This window comes from Pseudonaja textilis, chromosome Z (genome assembly GCF_049901715.1).
Source record: "Pseudonaja textilis isolate UNSWEBS1 chromosome Z, rPseTex1.2, whole genome shotgun sequence".
NCBI lineage: Eukaryota > Metazoa > Chordata > Lepidosauria > Squamata > Elapidae > Pseudonaja > Pseudonaja textilis.
The window spans coordinates 30,183,658-30,207,922 of NC_142008.1; the positions used below are offsets into that span (position 1 = coordinate 30,183,658).

The following is a 24,265-nucleotide window of genomic DNA, read 5'->3' on the forward strand; positions in this document are numbered from 1 at the left end:
TTTATATTAAATATAAATATATATATATTTGTATCTGCTACTCTTGTACCAAATAGCTCCCCCAAAATAAATTAATATGAAATATTAAGATGCCTGATTTTCAGTTATACTTTCAAAATAAGAATGTAGACAAAATTCTGAATGGCTAAAAGAAACATTTATTTTAAAAAAAACTTATAGTCTTCTCTGGAAGGATTTTCACTTTAAATGTAGGCTCTGCTCTGATTTAAAAAATAAATCAATATTTTCTTAGAATTCAGAGACCTCAGATTGCTGTTGCTCCAACCATCTAAAGGTTTCTAAAATTCCTAACTAGAGTTAGCACATTAGGACGCTAGTATTTGTTTATAATTTCCAGCCTCTTGGGCATATATAGTACATTAAGAAGTCGTGGAAGCAAATAGTAATAATTATCAAGAGACAGCCCTTCATCATGAGCTGCCTATATTAACTTTACTAAAACTGCCCTACCCCCAGCTAGACGTCCCTACACAAAGCGGCTTTCAGCTACTACTCTTTCCCTCTCGCCCTCTTCTCCACCTACAGGTAAAGTAGAAGCCAGTGGTTGGTTAGGTACGCTGCCTTTCGGAGATTCTGACCAATCAGACATGAATTAACGGCGGCCGATTGCCCAATTGGCGTATGGCTAGGCGCCCCCTGGCCATCACAGGCAGTGTAGTGGAGCCTGCGGTGGGTATTTAGAAAGAGAACGGTGAGCTTTGTGTGCGTGTGTATGTGTGTTGGGCGGGGGGGGGAGGGGAATAGGTGGTGGTCGTATGTGCGGTGGTGGTCTCGAGTTTTTAGTCAGGTAGGAGCTCGACTCTTATGCTCCCCGCCCACTTCGCCGTCGCTCCTCCTCCTCATCTCCAGTAGTGGCCGCCTCGTCCATGGACGATGTAAGCCGCGAGGGGCTAAGCTGCCAAGGCAGGCAGTCATGGTCACATACCGGCGATAAACGCGTCGCTGAACGCTCCAGAGTCTGCCTATCTCGGCCTCTTCCTGTCCCTTCTTCCAGGGGGCGTGTTCGCGCGTGAGGGAGTCAGGAGAGAAGCCTTCCTTGTTTTCTTTTGCCTTCGGAGCGCCGCCATGTCCAGCTCCTCCTCGCAGACTCCTCCTCACCACCAGCCCCCGCAGCGGATGCGCCGTGGCGCCGCCGGGTCCCCAACCAGCGGTAACGCCGGGGTTTCGGTCGGTAGTAATGGGTCTGGCGGCGGAGGAAACGGCGTTGGAAGCGCCCCCGGTGGTGGCGCTGGGACTAGCCGGTTGCTCCAACCGATCCGCGCCACCGTCCCTTTTCAGCTCCTGAGGGGAAATCAGCAGAGCCCGACTCGCTTGCCGATCTCCTCAGCCTCCGTGGGGAGTAATACCGGCCCTGGAGGGCCGCGAGGCGGAGGGGGAGGAGGCGGGGGGAACGGTGGCAGTCCGCCTCCACCAAACTCTACTTCACCGTTGGCTCTGGCGGCCGCTGCTGCCGGTGCCGCCGTTGTTGCTGCCCCGCCGGGAGCAGGCGGGGCGGTAGAACCGAGCAGGGTGAAGGTAAGGCAGAAGCGCTCGCCTGACAGCAGCAGCACCACCGCTACCACCACCACCGCTACCACCACCAACGGCGGCAGGCGGAGGAGCAGCTCACCTGAGAGAAGGAGCCCCAGTTCGCCCATATATAAAGGTAAAGCAGAGACAAAGTAGAGGTGTAACCCACCCCACTTCCATAAAAGCCTCCCTTGTCGTATTCCCTCCCTCCCTCCCAAAGATCTAACACGATTCATTTAGGGAAAACATTAGGCATAAATTTACTATACTCCACAAACGTCCGCCCTCTACATTGCTAAGTGATTCATTTGTAAGTTCTAGTGTGTCAGTGAAGCTTCAGTTGAGCTCAAAAGAAGAAACAGCAGATTTCTAAACCCAAGCTTTTCCTCAGCTGAAACCGAAAAAGATTTGGCCCTTCACTTATTCGTTGATTACTTGCTCCTTTAACATTGTTTATTTCTCTAGAATAGGGCAATTAAAACGTAATAAAAAAGTATTGTTTTCCCTCCATCCAGATAGATGGGGGTAAATGAGGGCTGGGAATTATACTGATAATTAAAAGTGTAGAATCTTGGAGGTTAATTTGGAATAACACAACTTGAAATGCACCATATGTTGATGTGAGTGCTGAAAATAGGGGTTTGCTCTTTTAACAAATTTTTATCGACATTTTTATGATTGAGAACTTTAATGCTGAATTCATGCTTTTTATGTGTTCATCTGTTTCAGTGACTAAAATGCTTTTCTTTAAGAGGCAACTTAAATTTAAAGGACTTTAAAGGAAGCCAAGTGCTGATATTAATTATATTTTTATATAAGTTACATTCCTAACAACGTATGTTAGAAATCCATTTATGCTTCTACTTATAGAAATAAGGAATATGAAAACCGGATTAAAACAAAATGCTGCTAATAAAAGTGCATAGGATGTGATGGCAGAACAGTTGTTTACAGCATTTCTAAAACCTGCAGGTTATATGAATGGCAGCAGTTTCTACAAAAAAATCTTTTAAAAGTATAAATGCAATCTCTTTGCAGGTTAAACCTACATGAATATGTGTTCCTGGTTTATTCATTTTAAATATGCTATGTAAATTTGTAAACTAAATTCCTCAATATAGTGCAGATATAAATCAAAACACATTCTAAGTGTTTCAGAAACTAATAAATTATTCAAATCTTCTAACATGACAATGATTATTTTAACTGTCCGACTGTGCCCTTTTTTCTTTCCATATTTAGATGAATCAAATTAATACACTGCTTATAATAATTCTTATATATACTTCATCTCCAATACTTTTGCATCTGTAATAATGCTGGGTCTGTGTTTAATTTTAAAAGCAAATTAAGTAAGCCTCTTACTAATATTGAAAGCAGCAAGTTATAATGATTCTTGGCTTAAATCCTTGGCATTAATTCTTAAGATAGATGAATTTGGCAAGTCATTCTTCAACCATTTGAAGAATTATACCAAAACTTATAGTTCTTCGCATTTGAATCTGTATGTGATCTCCATTTAGAAAAAAATATTTGGAAATTATTTATGGAATTAATCTTTATCTGACTTGATAAATATTGAACTTTATATTATCAAGTTTAAAAAAAGTTAAACTGCTCACAAGACAAATATAAGACAAAGTTGTAAGAACGTTTTTTACTTTTAAAAAGTAGTAATATGATGAGATTCTGTTTTCATAGAATATTTATTCAGGATAAAATAAAACTTTTATATATGACTTAGATCCTTTCCTAAAATATTTTTAAAAGAGTAAAATAACTTATATTCAAAATTGACCAATCCTTTAAGCTAGAAATAAGTGACTTCATGTTTTAATTCTGCCTTTAGCATTTGTAGCAGTCAACAGTTTGAGGTAACTGAGAGTACAACCATATGAAATAATCTGACAAACAGTTACCTAAATGCAAGTAATAATGATTAAGCCAGTTTGCTCTGGTTGATTGAAAAGTTCATTAACTAACCTGTTTTACTCATCCATTCCTGTAATTTGATAAGTATGTCTTTTTTCTTTATACAACTCAATAACTATATTCTTTAGGCTACAAAATAAAATACATTTTTAAAAAAACTCTGCAAAATGGCTTTGTGGGTTTTGCAGTTGGCATTGAATACAAAACCTATGCCATTTTTTAATTTGTTCTTTTCTCAGCTATTACCTCTTTGGACTGTGTAACATAATTGAAAAAGCAATCTGCATTTGCAAAAACTTAAGAATTGCTTGGGCCTTAGCTGTGTTGCGAAATAACAATGCTTCAACTACTAAACATCTGAGAATCTTACTTTGTATTAATATTAACAATTGCCAGAAATGGTGATGTGATGATAATCAGTGTTTAATATATTTAAAAGTGCGAGTGATCTATGGTCTTTTTTTTTTAAGAATGGGGAACTTAAAGTCTTTTTCTTTAGTGTATGATTCTTCCATCTTGTTACAATGCAGCTAATTGCAGTGAAATTTTTCATATGAACATGTAAACAAATTGCCAGGTATTCTGAAAGCTGCAAAGTGCTATGGATTGGAAGCTTGTACAGGTCAGGCAGCTGCCACTGCAGATGGTGACATCATTCTTGCCTGAATGAAAACAGCTTTCTTAAGAACTCTCTCTCCCACCCTCATTTTTCATCTCTAGGATGCTCTCAAATTTTTGCTTCAAAATTAATACTATTTCTGATTTTAAAAATTTAGAAGCCAGAAAATAATTACATATTACATTTACAGGTATACCTTTTGTAAAATATTATTGTATCTTCCATGTTTATCAGTTAATCTGCTTAACTATTCATCATTGCATTTTATATTTTGTACTTGTATATTTGTAGCACTACATACTATCTGGTATCTCACAGTTTGTGAATTTCATGATATTGAATTATTTTTTCCTTTATTTCTGTTCAAACATGCAATACAGCATATATTTTATAAACTGCTTTGGTAATATTACAAATGAAAAATATGCAGGATTTAACCCATTTGTAAATAGTTGCAAAGAATAAACATAACTGACAAGCATGGATTGACTGCCATTCCATTGATATATTGGCTGTCCAAATACTGTAAAAGGTCATGGCTTTTAAATTGTGAGAAAGGTTATTTCTAAAATAGTTTCTTTTACTGTCTTATAAGTACACTTTATCCTTTTTAATGTTCTTATCATATGCCGAATAAATTGAATCCTTTTTCAAATATTTATAAAAGTCTTCAAAATCTATAATGGCAGGGTAGGAGGTGAGGATTAAAATGGGCAATTGCTTCAATATAGTTTAAACACATGTAACTTGTCATTTATAATTATTAATTTTAACAAACTTCTAATGAACATTGTCAACATTTTAAGAGTAATTTTGACTCTGGTTGTATTGTGGCCTAGAATAAACCCCCATAAGCTTTTTTCCCCAGCCTACACCTTTGGCCAGTCTAATGTTTTAAGATGAAAGGAAATTGACTTGAGTGATAAATAATGAACCTATAGTGAAAACTGAAATTTGTAATTGGTATTATGTTTGATTTCATATTATATGACATAATGAACTCTTTCTGATATGTTTGATGGCCCAATGCCCTGAAATGCCACAATGCAGGAAGATATCAGATTGTTTCTAAATTTATGTTTATGAGGTTATGAATTCTAAGTGTATTTTGTCAGTGGTTGCTTAGATAGGGAGAATTTCTATATATTACAAAAATTTAAAATGTAATAAAATTAATTATATCCCTGAACTCTGTCCAAAATCTAAAGAACTCTAATGTTAGCTTAGTAAACCCAAGGAGGATTAAGCTTCCCCCAAAATACTGATTCCAGTCATATTTTTTATGATAGTGCTTTCTAAAATGTTCTTCAACTTTAAAGAAGCAGTAGATATGTCAGAGAAATCGATATTTCAGTCAGATGTAAGGCTTGGATATTAAATCCTAAATACCTTAAAGTGTTCTGATTCATGTTATTGATCCTGATGAAATAAGCGTTTTTAAAAACAACATTGAAAAGGTATGGAAAAATACCAATTATAATCTTTATGTGGTAGTTTGAATGCAACTTTATTGTATTCTTACATATATTGTTGTGTTAGTAATACCCAATTTTATGTATATATTGTTAATATCTATGGGATACAAATAATTGCAAATTAATAATTTTGCATTCTTAACACAGTTGTGTGTATGTAAATCTGAGCTCATATTCCAGAGAGCAGATTTAAGGTTCAAACAGATCAGTGGTAGTATGATAGGATGGTTGCTCACAAAAGTATGCCTTATCAGTTGGATGTGTTTGCCACATAAATTAGCAAGTAGACATAGTGTTTGTTTTTAGTGGTGGGCATGCTGACTACAGAGACAAATTACAGATGCAAAAAGCACTCTGGTTGGATTTCTGCAACTTGTAAAATTAAAATATAATAGGTTAGTTTGTGGCTCAGTTGCTGTAGAAATCTAGACAGTAGAAATCCAAACAATTAGAGCAGCCTCCAAGAAAGGAAGTGAACCAGGACAGCACAAAGTCTCCCACTCCCATGAGAGATAGAGCAAGGATGGATGCACTACCCCATCCTGCTCCCGCCATCCAAAAGTGTGACTAATGCCATTTCTGTCCCAAATCCAGGCCTGAATCCTGACTAACTTAGTTTATTTAGTTTAACCTTAATTGTCATGTAAACTATAATAGTAATAGTTTTATTATGGATATTGTTTAAGTAAATGAAAATACCTTTTCCCTCATTGAAATAAAAAATGTTTGGGAACTACATTTGTGACTTTTTGAATTCTGAACTTGAAACAAATGTACACTGCTCAAAAAAATAAAGGGAACACAAAAATAAGACATCCTAGATCTGAATGAATGAAATATTGTTCTTAAATACTTTGTTCATTACAAGTTGAATGTGCTGACAACAAAATCACACAAAAATTATCAATGGAAATCAAATTTAGCAACCCGTGGAGGTCTGGATTTGGAGTTACACTCAAAATTAAAGTGGAAAAAAACACTACAGGCTGATCCAACTTTGATGTAATGTCCTTAAAACAAGTCAAAATGAGGCTCAGTAGTGTGTGTGGCCTCCACGTGCCTGTATGACCTCCCTACAACTCCTGGACATGCTCCTGATGAAGTGGCAGATGGTGTCCTGAGGGATCTCCTCCCACACCTGAACTAGAGCATCCCCCAACTCTTGGACAGTCTGTGGTACAACGTGGCATTGGTGGATGGAGTGAGACATGATGTCCCTGATGTGCTCAATTGGATTCAGGTCTGGGGAACGGGCGGGCTAGTCCATAGCATCAATGCCTTTGTCTTGCAGAAACTGCTGACACACTCCAGCCACATGAGGTCTAGCATTGTCTTGCATTAGGAGGAACCCAGGGGCAACTGCACCAGCATATGGTCTCACAAGGGGTCTGAGGATCTCATCTTGGTACCTAATGGTAGTCAGGCTACCTCTGGCAAGCACATGGAGGGCTGTGCGGCCCCCTAAAGAAATGCCACCCCACATCATTACTGACCCACTGCCAAACCGGTCATGCTGGAGGATGTTGCAGGCAGCAGAACGTTCTCCGCGGAGTCTCCAGACCCTGTCACATCTCACATGTGCTCAGTGTGAACCTGCTTTCATCTGTGAAGAGCACAGGGCGCCAGTGGTGAATTTGCCAATCTTGGTGTTCTCTGGCAAATGCCAAACTCCTGCATGGTGTTGGGCTGTGAGCACAACCCCCACCTGTGGATGTCGGGCCCTCATACCACCCTCATGGAGTCTGTTTCTGATGGTTTGAGCAGCCACATGCACATTTGTGGCCTGCTGGAGGTCATTTTGCAGGGCTCTGGCAGTGCTCCTCCTGTCCCTCCTTGCACAAAGGCGGAGGTAGCGGTTCTGATGCTGGGTTGTTGCCTCCTACGGCCTCCTCTACGTCTCCTGATGTACTGGCTTGTCTCCTGGACACTACACTGACAGACACATGCTCTGGACACTACACTGACAGACACAGCAAACCTTCTTGCCACAGCTCGTATTGATGTGCCATCCTGGATGGGCTGCACTACCTGAGCCACTTGTGTAGGTTGTAGACTCCGTCTCATGCTATCACTAGAGTGAAAGCTCCGCCAGCATTCAAAAGTGACCAAACCATCAGCCAGAAAGCATAGGAACTGAGAAGTGGTCTGTGGTCACCACCTGCAGAACCACTCCTTTATTGGGGATGTCTTGCTAACTGCCTATGCTTTCCACCTGTTGTGTATTCCATTTGCACAACAGCATGTGAAATTGATTGTCAATCAGTGTTGCTACCTAAGTGGACAGTTTGATTTCATAGAAGTGTGATTGACTTGGAGTTACATTGTGTTGTTTAAATGTTCCCTTTATTGTTTTTGAGCAGTGTATTTTTACATTCTTATAGCAGGAAGGGTGGTACCTATAAAAATAATTGTTGGCACTTTTTTTTTTAAAGTCTGATCAGCATTGAATATTTTTACTGCCTTTCACAAGAGAAAGAAAAATAGAAACTTTCCTAGTCCTAAACCCTAAAAAAATATTTTGTTCTCCTTTCTAAAAATATTGGAATTTTCTATGTCTTTTTCTCCATTCTTAATTATCATTCCACAATCTTTAGATTGTGAAGAAAGAGAATAATATATTTTATTCAAATTAAAAATATATTGAAAGGCATAATAACACTTGAAACATGCTCAATATTAATGTACATATCTCTGCCTTTAATTCACCAAATCCCTAACTTTCCCATAGCCCGAGGCAGGGGAAGAAATGTGCCTTGCGTTTCAATTTAGGCTTTGATAATTACATTTCTATTTTGCTTTTCTATTTTGAACAAGAACTTTTAAAGCAGTCTTTTTCTTTCCTGATCCCACATATAACTAGTATTATTTTGTGATGGCACAGACTAATTCTGCCAAATGCCAGCAGTTCTCACTGGTTCAAAGTTGACTCAGCCTTCCATCCTTTTGAGGTCAGTAGAATGAGTATCCAGATTGGGCGCAATATGCTGACTCTGAAACCTGCTTATAGAGGAATGGAAAGCACTGTGAAGTGGTATATAAGTCCTATTGCTAAGTACTAATATTTTAGTATTATTTGTAATATACCATCAAGTTTCTGTTATAATGTGTAAAAATTTGCTATTTTTTCTTGAGAGGTGGGGAAGGGAGATTACTAGTGATATTATAAATAGTTTTTGTTTCATTAGATACTTTTCATAAAGTGTCCACACAATCTTAATCGATGAAGGAGAGAGGAATTTTAAGACAGGAGAAAGTAGGAGTCTAAAAAAAAAGGTTTAAAAAGAATGTTATATGCAAAAGCATTATAGTTGTCCGATTCCTACTATGGAGCTAGATATACCCTGTATTCTGATTTTTTACTTTTCTCTTTCTCTGTCTCCCTCAGTTTTAATTATATTACTGTAATCATATCATTATTTTTGATCATAAGAAATTTTTTTCTGCTAGCAAGCAGTTGATTATATCTATGGTATATATACCATTAAAAGATTATTAGATTATATAGTACAAAATATAAAATAGTTAAAAACATACTGTAAATTGCCTCATTTTGAATTTGCATTAGGCATTTAATTAAATTGCAAAAAGAACTTAAATGACTCTCAAAATTGCAAAGATTAAGTTAAGATATTGAGGTGATAGATCTGGACAAGGCAGAAGATTGGCGCATAAATGGATATTATACACACATGTGCATGCACACACACACACACACACACACACAGAGTTTCCCCCAAAATATGCCCTACCCTGAAAGTAAGTCCTAGCTTGATTTTTGTATGTATCAATATAAGCCCTAACCCCACCCCCAATAATTAAGACCCTGCCCACAGCAGGGTGCACAAGTAAAAATTAAGCTAGGGTGGGGATGAGGGGTGGAGCTGCCCTACTACTAAACCTTTGGATAGTTGCATCCAGGCCTCTCACATCCTGACACCTGCCCTGCTGGCCCATTTCTCCTGCAGCTGGCAAGGCTTTTCTGAAGGCCTCTGTAGCTGATAGTAGAGCTTGGATCAATCTGGGGCTCTGTTATTGGCTGCAGAGGCCTTTAGGAAAGCCTTGCCAGCCACAGAAAAAGTTCCTAAAAGCCTCTGACAGTGAAAAGGAGGTCGGGGAAGATGCACACAAGTGAGGTGAGTCAGTGGACGACATCCGCTGAAAATAGATTGGGTGTTTTTTTGGGTGGCAAAAAAAATAAGACAGGGTCTTATTTTGGGGGAAAAGTGTGTGTGGGTGGGTGTATGTGCATATACAGTGGAACCTCAGGTGACAACCAGTATTTTTGCTACTGTTTTGCTTCTGGTCGCAAACAGAACTTCGGGTGGTGACCAACCAAGCCTGAAAATTGCTGCGGCAATTTTCCCTGCCACGGCGATTTCCCCTTTGGTGCCAGTTTTTGTTAGTTTTTTTTGATCCATGCATGTGCAGACGGTCGTATTTCCAGTCACGACCAAATCAGGTTGCGACCATAATCCTGGAACGGATTATGGTCGCAACCTGAGATTCTACTGTATGTGTGTGTGTGTAGTGTATAGTCTTATTACTAAAGATGGCATTTCCATGGTATGTTTTCCCCAGTCCATATGTAACTTTCATATTTAATAAATGAAATGTTTTATTAGTATGTTATCTTTTTGATCCATTCTAGCAGAATGATTTAGAACAGTGATCCCCAACCTTATAGGTGCTGGAGACTGGTTCTGTGGAGGGCAGTTTTTCTGCAACAGAGTGCGGGTGTGAATTCACACATGGTCTGGATCCCATGGGTACACAGATGGAGCTTTGCTCGCTTGCACAGTCTGATTCCTCTCGGGCCATGGACCAGTGCTAGTCCATGGTCTATGGACTGGGAACCCCTGACAAGAGAATAGAAATGGAAAATCTTGCAAATGTGGATTTTATATAATACCTTATCTGTGTAATTGGGGAAATTTTTATATTGCATTAAGGAAATAAATTCAATGTGCTGAAAGAAAATGACAAGATTCTGTATTCCTAACAGAAAGCTTTATTTTCTTAATAGTATTTGTCTAAATACTTAGCTGTCACAACTATCATAACTTTGGAAACAAAATTGTTTTCAAAGTATTTTCATATATATTTACATGATGCTTAGTTTTTAAATTTCTAAGATTGAGGCATATAAACATCTAGGATGCATCCAGTGGGGAAATTAGAATCATGTTGCAATTGATAGAAGATTAATCCATTGTAGGAGGCCAGAATATTAGGAATGTGCTATTCGAATTTGATTTTCACAACATAGGTATGTGAAAATGTGCCATAAATCTAACAAAATAAATTTATGCAAACAACTAAAAATGGTTGTTGATACTCACCAGATTAGAAAAAGTTACAGAACTATTTGAAAGGTTTGGACTCTACCAGTTCGCTGTCAGGCAAATCATGAACAGATGGAGGCAGTGCAATGCCTTTTTACTCTCCCTGGGAATGTCTGAAAAACAAGATCACATCAAGGGAAGTTGTGTAATATTTTAAGAGGACTCAAAGAAGCTCATGCTAACTTCTGAAGAATTAAATGCCTCTTTTGCCTTGGCAAATGTCAGGTTTATGAGACCACCATCAGGAGATCACTGAATAACAGAGGTGTTCATTGCAGGATTACAGGGGAAAAGCCACTATTCTACAAAAATAACATTGCTGCCCAACTGCAGTTTGCAAAAGGCCATGTGGATAAGGCAGAAGGCTGTTGTAAGAATGTTCTGTGAATGGAGGAGATTAAAATAGGCTTTTTTTACTTGAATGAAAAATGTTATGTTTGTTGAAAGGCAAACATTTCAGCCTAAAAATGGTACTGGCATTATCTTAATTTGGGCCTGCTTTGCTTCCTCTGACATAGGGCAACCTGCTATCTTTGATGGAACTATGAATAATGAATTGTACCAACAAATTCTACAGGAAAATCAGGGTATCTGTCAATGAACTGAAGCTGAAAAAAAAGTGGGTCATATAGTGAGACGATACAAAACATACAATTTGTAGTATAAATGCATGGTGAAAGCAGAAGAAAGCTAATGTTTGGAATGGCCAAGTCAAAGTCTTGGCATTAATCCTATTAGAAGTATAGTGATAGGACCAGAAGCGGGAAGTTCATGTGAAGAAGCCCACCTCGATACTGCCTGTTAAGGAGGCAAGGACTAAAAAGCCTCTAAGCCTACATGCAGGACTGATCAATGGTTACCATAAACATTTTGTTGCAGTTATTGCTACCAAAGGAGCTTGCCAATTACTGAAAGCAAAGACTCATATAATTTTATTACACACTAATAAATAGTTTGAGATTGTCCTCAATGAATAAATGAACAAATGTAATGTTTTTGGTGCATTTATTTAATTAGATTCTCTTTATTTATTTAGGACTTGTATGGAATACACATCATGTTTTAGGTCATATTTATGCAGAAATATTGAAAATGTTCACTGTACCATAGACCCAAGCCATGCTACGTAGAATAGTTCTTTTCCTTAATAAAACCAGTAAAAAGGCAAGCCACATACATGCTTGGTTTAAGTGTTCAAATTTGTTTATCAAAATGTATGCCCTCAAAAGAAATATCATAAAAGCTTAGATTTTAAATAGAAATATCTAAAAGAAATAAGGATGAATAAAGAAACTAAGTTTTATCTTGACAATAGATCTATTGTAGCATGCCTATTTCTTCTATCATAATTCTAATTGCTGGAATTCCTTTCTTGAGAAAAAAGATGTAGAATGAAATTGTAAATGAAAGAGATTGTTGGTAATTCATTGATTTTTTGTGTAAATTGTCACACTAAAAACAGGATGGAAACTATAACCCTATACTTATAATCTTGCATATAATATGTTTTTGTTTCAGTAGACAAGCCAAAAGTCCAGCAAATTAGAACATCTAGTACTATAAGACGGACCTCTTCATTGGATACAATAACAGGACCTTACCTCACAGGACAGTGGCCCCGAGATCCTCATATACATTATCCTTCATGCATGAAGGACAAATCTACTCAGGTAAATACTTACAGCAATGGGAATTTTAAAATCTGGACTGAGGATTGGTTACTTTGTTGTTGGCATAACCATTGTAAAATGTGGATTGTGGGGTTAGAAATGTATTTTGAAATTTTTATATTTATGGTTTTTATGCAGGGATTTCCTATGACCCAAAAATAATTTCTGTAGAAGAATATGATTGAGAAAGGCTGGTTTAAGTCATTATAATTTTTCTGTCTTATTTTAAAACCTTATTGAAAAGATAATCATGAACTTTTTCTTTTTTCTGTCTGAATATTAAACTATCCATTAGGAATCAGAATTTTTTCAATCTTAAAATGGAACATTCTGTAGCATTCTCCTACAGAGCATACTATTTCAGGAGTATTTTGAGATCATCCAAAGATGGTGTTCTGGATGAAGCAGATCTGCTTTGGCGCCAGACAATTCCAGCAAAATTTAAACTGCTTCCAACTCAGTGTCTTCGCTTGCAAAATCTGCCAAACGGTCTCAGAAATGGTATGGACTAAGTAAACAAAATATTTTAGAATACACTGGAATTTTCATTCCCAGATCATCAAATTTTATACATCACTAATCTTCAAATGTTGGCAAACATATAATATTAAAATAATTTCTTAGCCTTAGTATGGAAACTAGTTGAAATCAAATAGTACCTAAACATTCCTTTCAAGAAGTCAGCATTGGATATATTTAACTATGCACAAAATTTGGATTTGTCCCATATCTTCAATCCCTAATCCATTCTATATTGAGCAGCAAAATTTTGGAAGAGAAAGTATAGCTTGTTTTCACATGAAAACATGTAGAATATTCCATGTTTTGGGGACTGACTGGTTGGGTACTATACTTGCTTATATTTCTATTTAAATGAAGTAACATGGAATCCTATTTTCTTTGAATCTTAACACCACATGGCACAATTATACTAAAGATTGAAGCTGGTATCCATAAAATAGCATCTGAAATTTCTGATTTGTAACCAAATTGGTCAACTTAAATAGAAAAATTGTTAAGATAAAATTGTTATGATAAATTGATATTGTTGTATTGTTTTCACTCTTAAAAATACAAAATATTTCCATGGAAAAAATTATTTTCTGATGTAAACCTTAATTGATACTGCAATATTTAACTTTTATTAGTACTGGAATGTTTAAAACTATCCAACCTTATGTATTTTTCTGACTCTTGAATCTGATTAGGGATTATTTGTTATTGGCTTGGTAGCAGCTGAGAATCTTGAGTTAAAAATAGTATTTACAGTAAATAATTTATTAAAATTGTATTCCATTCAACAGTCAATGACTGGCCAGCTTACTTTGGATAAAGCCACATTCATTTTTATTACTGATTGGTTTGTTACAGCTACAGATGTGTTATAACCATTACACACTGCTGCTGCTATTACTACTACTACTACTACTACCGGTACTACTAGAGGGAGTTGATTTTTGAATTGAGTTTCAGATTTGGAGAGAATACATAGTTCAATGGTGAAGACTTTAGTTTACATTCAAAAATTATTACTAGTCCTTTGCATTTTCAGTTAAGACAAGAATCGATAGCTGTGATCTTCCCAGCATTTGTCACTGTTAGCCGAAGTGGCTAATGCAACTGCAGATTAAAGTTCAACATCATCAGGAGAGCTATAGGTTCCCCATTCCTGAGCTAGACTAATAGGGATAATTCTGCCAACTATAGCAGACAGTATGTACAGTATGTCCTTTTTGGATGGCTTCCTACGTAGAATAAAAAAAATAGAAATGAACCCCTGCATAAGTTTATTTTTTGATTATTTGCTGCTCCCAGTTCTTGGTGAGTTATGGCATACACATAGAGGATTAATTCTTTGGATTATTGATATTTTGGTAGATGATAAATAAAATTTGATATGCTCCAATTTGTATAGAAATTATGATAAACCTATATTTCTGTGCAAAACAAAACTTACTTTCAGGAGAACATGCCATATGCAGACATTCTTTGTAATTTTGGTGCGCACATATTCATTGCCTTTGATGAGTGAAATAATTGACAGTTCAATAATTGAGAAGCACAAAATTCAAACTTGCAGAAAAATCATGGATTCCAAAAAAATCAATTTTTGAAAATTTAAAAAAGAAATTCCTTCTAACATAGAATTAAATCAGAATCCAGTTTTCAGTTCCAAACATAATTTCTCACTGAGACATTCAGTCACCAGAGCTAATTGTTCAGCTACCTTCTTTCCCTTAGCACCTACTTTAACAGACATTTTAACACCAACAGGTGTGACTTGCTTCTGGAAAGATAAAGCTAAGTTAACCAGTGCAAACCTTATTCATTGCTAAAGAGTTGGCTTTTTGTTTCTAATAAAGAACTTAACAAAAAGCCCATTATGTTTTGGCTAAACATAATGTTGTATTTATAATTTAAATACATATAAATATGCAGAAAAATACAATACTACAAAAACGTCTCCCTTGAAATCCTGTTCTGCAACCAGTAAGTAAATCAGAAAAGTTTACAGAAAAATGCAACATTCTTTCATGTTCATAGGTATGTACCTTGAAAACGAGTAATAGAAGTTAAATAGAAACAAATCTTTAGTGGTTTAGAAATATGAAAGCATAACTCATTCACGCTCCTAACATAATACAGAATCTTCTGGTTTCAGCATTTTAAAGAAGTGGTTTGCCATTGCATCCTTCCCAGGGCTGAGTGCAAGATCACTTAGCTGGCTTTGTGCCTAAGGTAAGCCTGAAACTCATGGTCTCAGTTTCTAGCCTGAAACTACAACTAACTGACTCTACCCCTTCATTATCCCTCTGCAAAGTAAAATGCAGTTGAAGATACAGCAGCACATTGATAAGTAATGTCTCCATTTTTTAAAAAAGTTACTTGCGAGTCAGATGTCTTTGAGTAGTTAGGGCTGTGTTCCTGACCCTATAGTACACTTTATTCTCAAACTTCAGCCCAATGTTCAATCTAAACCAATACAAATAGGAATATGAGTCCTTGCTGCCTTATTAGTAGGATGGAAAATTTATGAAAGAAAAATTCAGTTGAAAACAAAAAACAGTAAACAGTTTTTAAATCAGCTTATGACTTAACATTGTTTGAAATAATCAGATGTGTGCTTTCTTCCAGTTTCATTTCAGACTTTGGAATACATCTGTGTATGTCTTAAGCTTGGAATGCTTGAATTAAATTTCTTGACATTGAAATGTTTTGCATATCCCAATTGCATAGCATTTTTAACAGAATATTCAAATATTAGTCTCTTGTTTTACATGAGTATGATAATTTTATTTCTGTAAGTACAGAATCCATTGATAGTACCTTTCTATTAGGGGGTTGGAGTTACAGAAATAAAATTGAAAATAACTGTTTCAGTATAGTTGAAAGTTATTTTGTTCTGTACTTCACCTTGGATGTCATATCTTATTTGAAATTTCGTATCCAGGTTTTTTATACAGCATTATCTTGCTTAATATTGGAAGAAGTTACAAATTTTAGAGTATAATAGAATTCTTTATTGGCCAAGTGTGATTGGACACCCAAGGAATTTGCTTCTAGCGCCTTAAGCTCTCAGTGTACATATAAGCAACAAGTGATAAATCATGATCATAATAATAAAGTACAATTATAAATCATAAGATACAACACTCAGTGATTGTCATCGAATACTAAATAAGCAGTCAACATAAACCATACTGTAATAGGATACTAACAAAAGCAATAAACATAAATCATAAGTTATAAACAAAATGTATAGAAGTTTGTTTAGAAGAAACTAAGGGAAATTGGTAATAGGAAAGATGAGAAGGATAATAGTATGAATACGACTTTATTAAGTGGTTTGATATCTTAGGCCAGTGGCCCCCAACCTTTTTTATGCCACGGCCTGGTACCGGCATCACAAAATGATCTGCGGCCCGGTACTGGCATCAGCACGCATGACAAGGCAAGATGAGCCGAGCGACCGGCCAGCCAGCCATCCCTGCTTCTCTCCGCCACCTTCAGCTCCTCCTTTGTACCTTTGTCGATGGGCTTCGCTTCAGGATGGCTTCGGGACGGTCGCTCGGCTTGCCTTGCCTAGGGTGCTGAAAGAATCCTCGTGCCTTAGTTTCGTTCAAAGCCCCCACCTTTGATGAAACTAAGGCGCGAAGATTCCTTCAGGACCCAAATGCCGCTTTCCAACCGGAAAAGCTCACCCGGAAGCAATTTCTCGTCAAACAAGATGGCGACGTCCAGCAAACCGGTGGCCCGGTAGGAAATGTTCCACGGACCGGTACCGGTCCACAGCCCAGTGGTTGGGGACCCCTGTCTTAGGCCATAAGGCAGTGCTGCGGGAATTAGCTTTTTAATAGAATTATGGCATGAGAAGAAAAACTGCCCTTGTCTAGTTTTGGCTTACAGTATCTCTATAGAATCACCTTGAGGGAAGAAGTTGAAACAGTTTATATCCAGGTTGTGGAGGGCCTGTAGATATTTTCATAGACTTCTTTCTGGCTTGTGCAGCATACAGGTACCCAAAGGAAGGCAGACTTGTTACAATTGTTTTTGGGGTTTTTTTTTGCAGCCCTAACTATCTGTTGAAGTCTGTGTCAATCTTGTTTGGTTGCTGTGCCTAACCAGACAGTTATAGAGATGAAAATGATAATCATTCCTTTGTAGAAGCATAATAATCTATTCTTCTAAGTATTAATTAACAATACATTAAGAACATGCAAAAGTCAACCATGAGAACTGCTAGTCATTTCAGAAACAGTATAATTTGATTTGATGACCACTATAAGTATGGGAGGAAATGTTTTTGCATTGTTAGAAATTGATACAAACTATGTTCATTGATTATTTTATATTTTTAAGATCTAAACTTTATAATTTGGAGACAGAATGAAATAAATTATATAGCAATAATGGCACACTTTTGACAAGTATCAGACAAATTGATTTAGGGATATGGAGTGTTAAAAAAGAGTTTCCTGTAAGTGCTTCCTGAAAACAGTACATGAGAAATGAAAATGATTAACAGCTGGCCTTTTTCATGAACTCAATCAGATGACATCAACTAGCTTCTGCAGATCACAAAATATTACATGAGTGCTTAAGATGAGTGATTGGCATACAAATTGGATTTCACTTATAACGTGCTACAATTGAGTCAGTCTGTTTAGTATAAAAGGCAGTCTGTGGGAGTGACCCCAGCTTTGACTCACCTTCTTGCACCTGTAAGCTAGTATCTCTCAAAGCAGCGTGTTAATCGCACTTACTCCTAATTTTTTTAAATGCATTTACTCCTAATTTATGTTGTAGGAAGCTTATCGAGCTTCAGGCACTGCTCTTAGTGCTTTCAGCCCCGCAGTCCTGCAACGCTGAGGTTTTGACATTGCCAGCAAGGGAGAGGCAAAAACATCATCAGGAGGGCTGTAAGTAGCAAAGTGTCATCCAGCCTCCCCCAACGGCCTCTCCCCGATGGATTTAGCTGGTCATGATCACAAAGATCGGGTCGGAGATAAAGCACCAACCAGCTGATTGACTGACTCAGACTGATGCTTTTTTCAGCCGCAACTGCCACTCAGGGCTCTCAGCAGCCTGAAGAGAGACTTCATCAATGATTGGGGACAGCAATCTTTCAGCTGCTCGGGGCCCACAGCAGCATAAGGAGAGGCTTTATTTTAACCAGACACCACAGCCGGTGCAAGCGGTTATCTTGCAACAGCAATTCCCTATTGCACGTGGTGAGCTGCCATTTTAGGTGGCCTCACGATCTGACTGTCAGCCCTAGAAAAGCCATCCTTCATATTTCAGAAGCAAGGCCCCTCTAATAGGCAGCACATATTGAGAGTTCCTTCTAGTACCTCTTGTGCTTGACTTATTTTTCATCATGGATCCAGACAGGGCCCAGGTAGAACTTTCTGGCCCAGAAACCCAAGGCCTCCAACCAACCAGAAAGATACCGACAGTGCACTCAATCCATCCAAAGTGAAGTGGTAGTTAAAATTAGAGCAAAAGGCACTGGCCCCCCAAAAAACATTCCAGCCTGAACTCAAGGCCAAAAAATGTAGACATGCTGTCCTAGAGAGGCAGTTCAATAAAACTATAGAACAGATGAGGTGGCAACTTAAACATGCCTCTTAGCCAGGTGATCCCCAGGGTAGCCATGGAGGCCCCTCCAGGGGGGTATCAGAAATCCCAGATTCCCTTGGCCACCTACAATATTGGTCCCCAGAGAGGCTTGAGGAACAGTCAGGGCCTCAAGATCTAAGCAGGTCAGGGTCTAATTTTCAACAGGCCACTTGGAGCTTCCCTCCATTACCCAGGGTACCTCACGGCCTAGACCTGAGGCTACCTTCACCCCCTCCTCTGTGGGTCTTCACCCCTCTGACCCTTCCTTGACCACCAGGCCCAGTGAGATTCAGGACATGGTCTTCACTGCCATCAGACAGGGCTTGGCAAAAGGGTTTCAACAAATCCTGAAGCCTTTAGAAAGGGCTCACTCCCTATTCCCAGCCTACTCTCAGGTACCTTTTCCAACAAGCAGGCTCTCTTTCTCAAGGGCAAAAGGCCTATTCTACCCATTCTGAGTGGGACGACTACGGGGAAGGCGACTGCGCAATTCCACATGAACACAGTCACTCATCAGGTTTGGATTGGGAAGAAGGGGAGATCTGGGACTCAAACCTTTTGGAGAAGAAGATCTGTATTCAGATCAATCACCCTTGGCCACTGTCTTTAAACCAACATTATTACTCTCCTTAACAAGGCCCTGGTTACAGTTCAGCTGTCCCCTGAGGAGGTGGCACCTGAACTACAAGGAGAACCTTCTAGGCATGGAGATTCCCTTTTCTCAAAACCTGTAGTTTCTGTGGAGGTTTTCCCCTCCCCTCGCCTATTCCTGGACTTACTCAAGGACCAGTGTGCCTCCCCGGCAGCTGCCCCTTGACCCATGACAGGCGTTTTTACAGTGTGGGTCCTTCCCTGGCTAATGCTCTGGCTGTTCTCTCTGTGGATGCTCCTGTCGTCACCTCCTTCTCCTCTGGCACTCCCACTGAGCCAGCGGACATTCTCAAGGTTGATGATAAGCACTCCGAACAGACGCTTAAACGCAACCATCAAGCAGCTGCATGGGCTGTCTGGGCTTTGACTGCTGCATCATTTTTCACCAGGTCCTCAATCCATTGGATGTGCCAGCTACAAGACCGCATACCAACATCCAATTTCAGGTCACACCAGGACCTAAAAAAGATTATAGCAGCAGCGGAATTTACAGCAGATGCCACCCTTAACTCTACCAAATTTGCTTCCAGGACCATGGCCTCCTCGGTGGCAGCGAGAAGGCTCCTTTGGCTCTGGAATTGGCAGGCGGAATCTTGCCAGAAATGAAAACTAGTTTCTGCTCCCTGTACAGGTGACAAGCTCTTTGGTGATGCACTAGAGCCATACCCCATCGAAACAAGGGATAAAAGGAAGGTGCTTTTCTCCACAGGAAAGAAGGCAGACTACCGCCCGGCACTTTACCGTCCACCTCCTTTCCAAGCGGAGATGAACCCCCATTTTTCCAGGCCACAGAAGTCAATTTCCCAGCTCCAGGAACAGTGCCCCTATGCATCCAGCAGACAACAACATTCTGCTGGTAAATGGTCCTTTCGTGGGGGAGGGGGGGGTTGTTCCTTCTGTCGCTCTAAGTAACCCCTCGTTCTCCCCACCCATCGGGGGTTACTTGGACTTCTTCGCCTCCAGATGGGAGGAGTCAATGATGGATGCTTGGATACTCAACACAGTCAAGTATGGATTACAACTGGAATTTCTCTCATCACCCCCTGAAAATTTCATGTTCTGTCCAGTCTCATGGGACAGTTCAAAGAGGGCTCTTATGAATTCAGCCATACAACACCTAGTGGACATAAGGGCTATTCAACCAGTCCCCGAACATCAATGGGGACGTGGTTTTTGTTCTCGTCTTTTCATGGTCCCTAAGACCTTGGGGGTGGTGTGCCATTCTTGATCTAAAATTTTTGAATGAGTTTATCTCATACAGGCTTTTTAAGATGCAGACCCTGCATTCTATTCTATAGAGCGTTTGGGAGGCGACCTCCTCTCCATTGACCTCATGGCTTACCTCCATATCCCCATCTGGCCTCATCACCACCAGTTTCTCCATTTCTATTACCAGAACTCCCACTTCCAATATCAGGCCCTTCCCTTTGGGCTCTCGTCGGCGCCAAGAGTCTTCACAAAGGTCCTAGCAGCATTGGTGGCTTCGCTCCGGTCTGTTCCAAGGAGAATCCAATGCTACCTGGATGACAGTCTGATACAGTCGTCCATCCAATCCGTCCATCAAGACCTACAAGCTACACTGTGCTGTCTCTAGAGCCACGGCTTTTCCATCAACACCAAGAAAAGCCATCTGTCTCCCACAACCAGAATATTTCACTTGGGAGTGGTCATCAGCACATCCCTGTGCCAAGTCTTTCTATCTCCAGATCGGGGGAGAAGCCTTATGATATCATCTGTCAGGTTCAACATCAACACACTTCCCCTGTTACAGCTGTCCACACTACTGGGGAAGATTATATCATGCATCGGGATCGTCCCGTGGACACAAATTCACTCCCAATCTCTTTAATGGTTCCTGCTCCCTTTTCCATGGGCAGGAACCAGCCACAAGTCGATCAGAGTACAGCTTTCTCCTCAGACCCAATGTTCCTTCAAGTGGTGGCTTTCTCTGGCTCTCTGGAGGGGCCATCCATTCAACGAACCAGAAAGACTTATAGTCACCATGGATGCCAGTCTTTTGAGTTGGGGGGGCCCACATGGATGGCCAAATAGCTCAGGATTTGGTCCCGGACAGAAAAAGCCTGACCCATAAACTGGCTGGAGCTGAGAGCCATATTCCTTGCTCCGAGGCACTTCAGGGCCATGGTGACTGGAACTCATATATTAGTGTTGACAGACAACATGGCGGCAAAGGCACATGTCAACAGGCAAGGGGGGATGAGATCCAGGGCCCTGATGAGGGAGGCCAAACATTTGGGACTGTGGTTGGAGAGACATTTGTTGTCCATTACGGCGGATTGCATCCCCAGGGTGGACAACTCCCAAGCCGAATGGCTCAGCTGGAGCTTGGTCGACCACTCAGAATGGCGCCTCCACCCGTCCCTATCTGAGACCTCTCCCTCAGGTTTGGAACTCTTCTTCACTCCCCAAAATGCTCAAGTGAACAGGTTTTCACCAGGTTGCCTTGTCAGGGTGCAGAGTGGACCAATGCTTTTCAGAGCAGATGGCCCAGAAGTCTCCTCTACACCTTTCCCCCTCTTCTCATCATTCTGGCAGTCATTTGGAAGATGTTGGAAGAACAGGCGGAACTAATTCTCCTAGTCCCCCATTGGCCAAGGAGACTCTGGTTTGCAGACCTGGTGAACCTGTCTGTAGCCACTCCCTGGAGGATCTCAGCCAACAAAATTTCCCTTCATCAGGGAGCCCTGTTCCATCTGGATCCCCAGTGGTTCAAGCTGATGGTGTGGCACTTGAGCGGCAACAAATAAGGGAGACTAATCTCCCAGAGAGGGTTATCCTTACCATCGAGGCATCTCGTAAAACATCTATGACGCACATCTACAATGCCACCTGGAGGGTCTTTTGTCAATGGTGTCTAAAGGAGGGGCTTTCCCCTACTTCAGCTCAGGTAGCAGAGGTTCTAGGTTTGTTCCAAGATGGCTTAGAAAAGGGACTTGCCCCTAACACCCTACGCCGCCAAGTAGCAGCCCTTTCCTTAGTTCTCTCCTGGGAACCATTTCCTTCCTTGTCTCACCATCTCTCTGTGAGAAGATTTCTGAAAAGGGCTTCCAACTTTCACCCCCCTGTAGTACACAGGTACCGTTCATGGGATCTTTCTAAGGTGTTCCATGCTCTTGACGGAACCGCCATTCGAACCCCTCAGGGCAGTGTCTCCATAATTTTTGACCCTGAAAGTAGTTTTTCTAGTAGCAATCACATCTGCTAGATGGGTGTCAGAGTTGGCTACCCTCTCGGTCAGACAGGATCTGTGCACTTTTCATGATAATAATCAGACTAACTCCGTTTAGATCCCACCTTTATCCCAAAGGTCAATTTCTGGTTCCACAGGTCCCAGGACATTGTGTTGCCAGATTTCTGTCCTCTTCTGCACCACAACTTAGAGCACAAGTGGCACACCTTAGATGTTAGGAGAGCACTTAAGATTTACCTCAAACGTACTTCCATTTTTAGGAAAACTGAAGCTATGTTTGTCTCCTTTTCCCCATCTCACTTGGGGAACAAAGCCTCTCCTCCCACCTTAAGCAGGTGAGTCAATGTGTTCATTGCACAGGTCTACAAAGCTGTCGTTCTTCTGGTGTCTCAGGGACTAACCGCGCAGTCTACCAGAAGCGCCACGACTTCAGCTGCCTGGGCCACCCAGTCATCCCTGGAAGAGATTTGCAAAGCGGCCAGTGGCCATGGGCATCCCTGTTTCCTTTCATCAGACATTACTGTCTAGATTCCTTTGCCTCTGCGAGTGTGGCCTTCAGCAGATGGTTCCACAGTCGGAGTGATCAGCCGGACGAGGACCCTCCCATGGACATGCAGGCTTTGGTATGTCCCATCCTGGGCTCTCATAGTAGCATGGAGGAGAATGAGCGTTGGTAGAATTACCTGAGAATGCCCTTTCTATCTATGCTGCTAGAGAGCCCAGACACTCCCTTGTTTCGTCTGGATTCTGATAAGAAATATTAACGTTCTAGATTATGTTTGGCTTTCAGAGACACTCACTAAAATCTGTCAAGCATCTTCGCCAAAGCTGAGGTCACTCCCACAGGCTGCCTTTTATACTAAACAGACTCAGCTTAATGATGTCATCAGAAGGAGTCTAACCCATCTTGGGCTATTTAGCAGCACAGATAGAAAGGGCATTCTCAGGTAATTCTACCAATGCCCAGTTTAGTCCAGGGGTGTCAAACTCAAGACCCGGTGCCAGATGCGACTCGCTCGCAATGTGGTTGGATCTGGCCCCCGGACTGTTTTGGAAAATGTAAGGGGCTGGCCCACATTGCTTCAGCCTGGTCTACCTGCCTTGCTTTGGCCCAGTCTACCCATGTTACTTTGGCCTGGTCTGTCAAATGTGAAGAAGAAAAACATCGGGGCAGTGTGGCTTCATCCCAGTCTATCCAATGCTAAGAGGAAACAGGTCAGCAGTTTGAGGAGTGGCATCAAGACTTGTCACACCCACCCAATCGTCATGCCCAGTGACTGGCATCAAGCAGGCCACGCCCACCCAGTTGGCCACGCCTGCCCGACTCCCCGAGGTCATCAACAGTCCTGATGCGGCCCTCAATGAAATTGAGTTTCACACCCCTGGTCTAGTCTTAATGAAAAGAAAGACTAGGAGTAGCATGACAGTCTTCCAATATTTGAGAGGCTATCAGAAAGAAGAAGGGTACAGTCTATTCTCAGAGCATCAAATGAACAGATTCTCAGAGTACAACAGATAACTGATAAAAACATATGAGAGTTCCAACCTAGAAGAAAATCTTTGGCTTGCTGGAATGGCTTGCCTTCAGAAGTTGTGACTGCTCCATCACTGGAGGTTTTTAAGACGAGATTGGACAGCCATTTGTCTGGTATAGAGTCTCCTATTTAAGCAAGGGGTTGAACTAGAAGGTCCCTTCCACCTCTGTTGTCCTGTAC

The 24,265-nt window shown here is 40.4% G+C and overlaps 1 protein-coding gene across 4 annotated transcripts in view; it reads left to right on the forward strand.

Moving 5' to 3' along the window:
* The first annotated feature begins 620 nt into the window (after positions 1 to 620).
* The window catches only part of GLCCI1 (glucocorticoid induced 1), a 52,030-nt gene continuing 28,385 nt past the window's right edge, over positions 621 to 24,265 (forward strand). Inside the window, exons 1-3 of one of the 4 annotated variants that reach the window (XM_087918135.1) lie at positions 621 to 690; positions 1,016 to 1,666; positions 12,417 to 12,568. In XM_087918135.1, coding sequence (XP_087774261.1) covers positions 1,087 to 1,666; positions 12,417 to 12,568 — 732 coding nt within the window. In that variant the 5' untranslated portion in view covers positions 621 to 690; positions 1,016 to 1,086. Of the gene's footprint in view, positions 691 to 766; positions 1,667 to 12,416; positions 12,569 to 24,265 lie in introns of those variants that run through there. The other 3 variants (XM_026706319.2, XM_087918136.1, XM_026706318.2) reach the window with 3 other exon arrangements.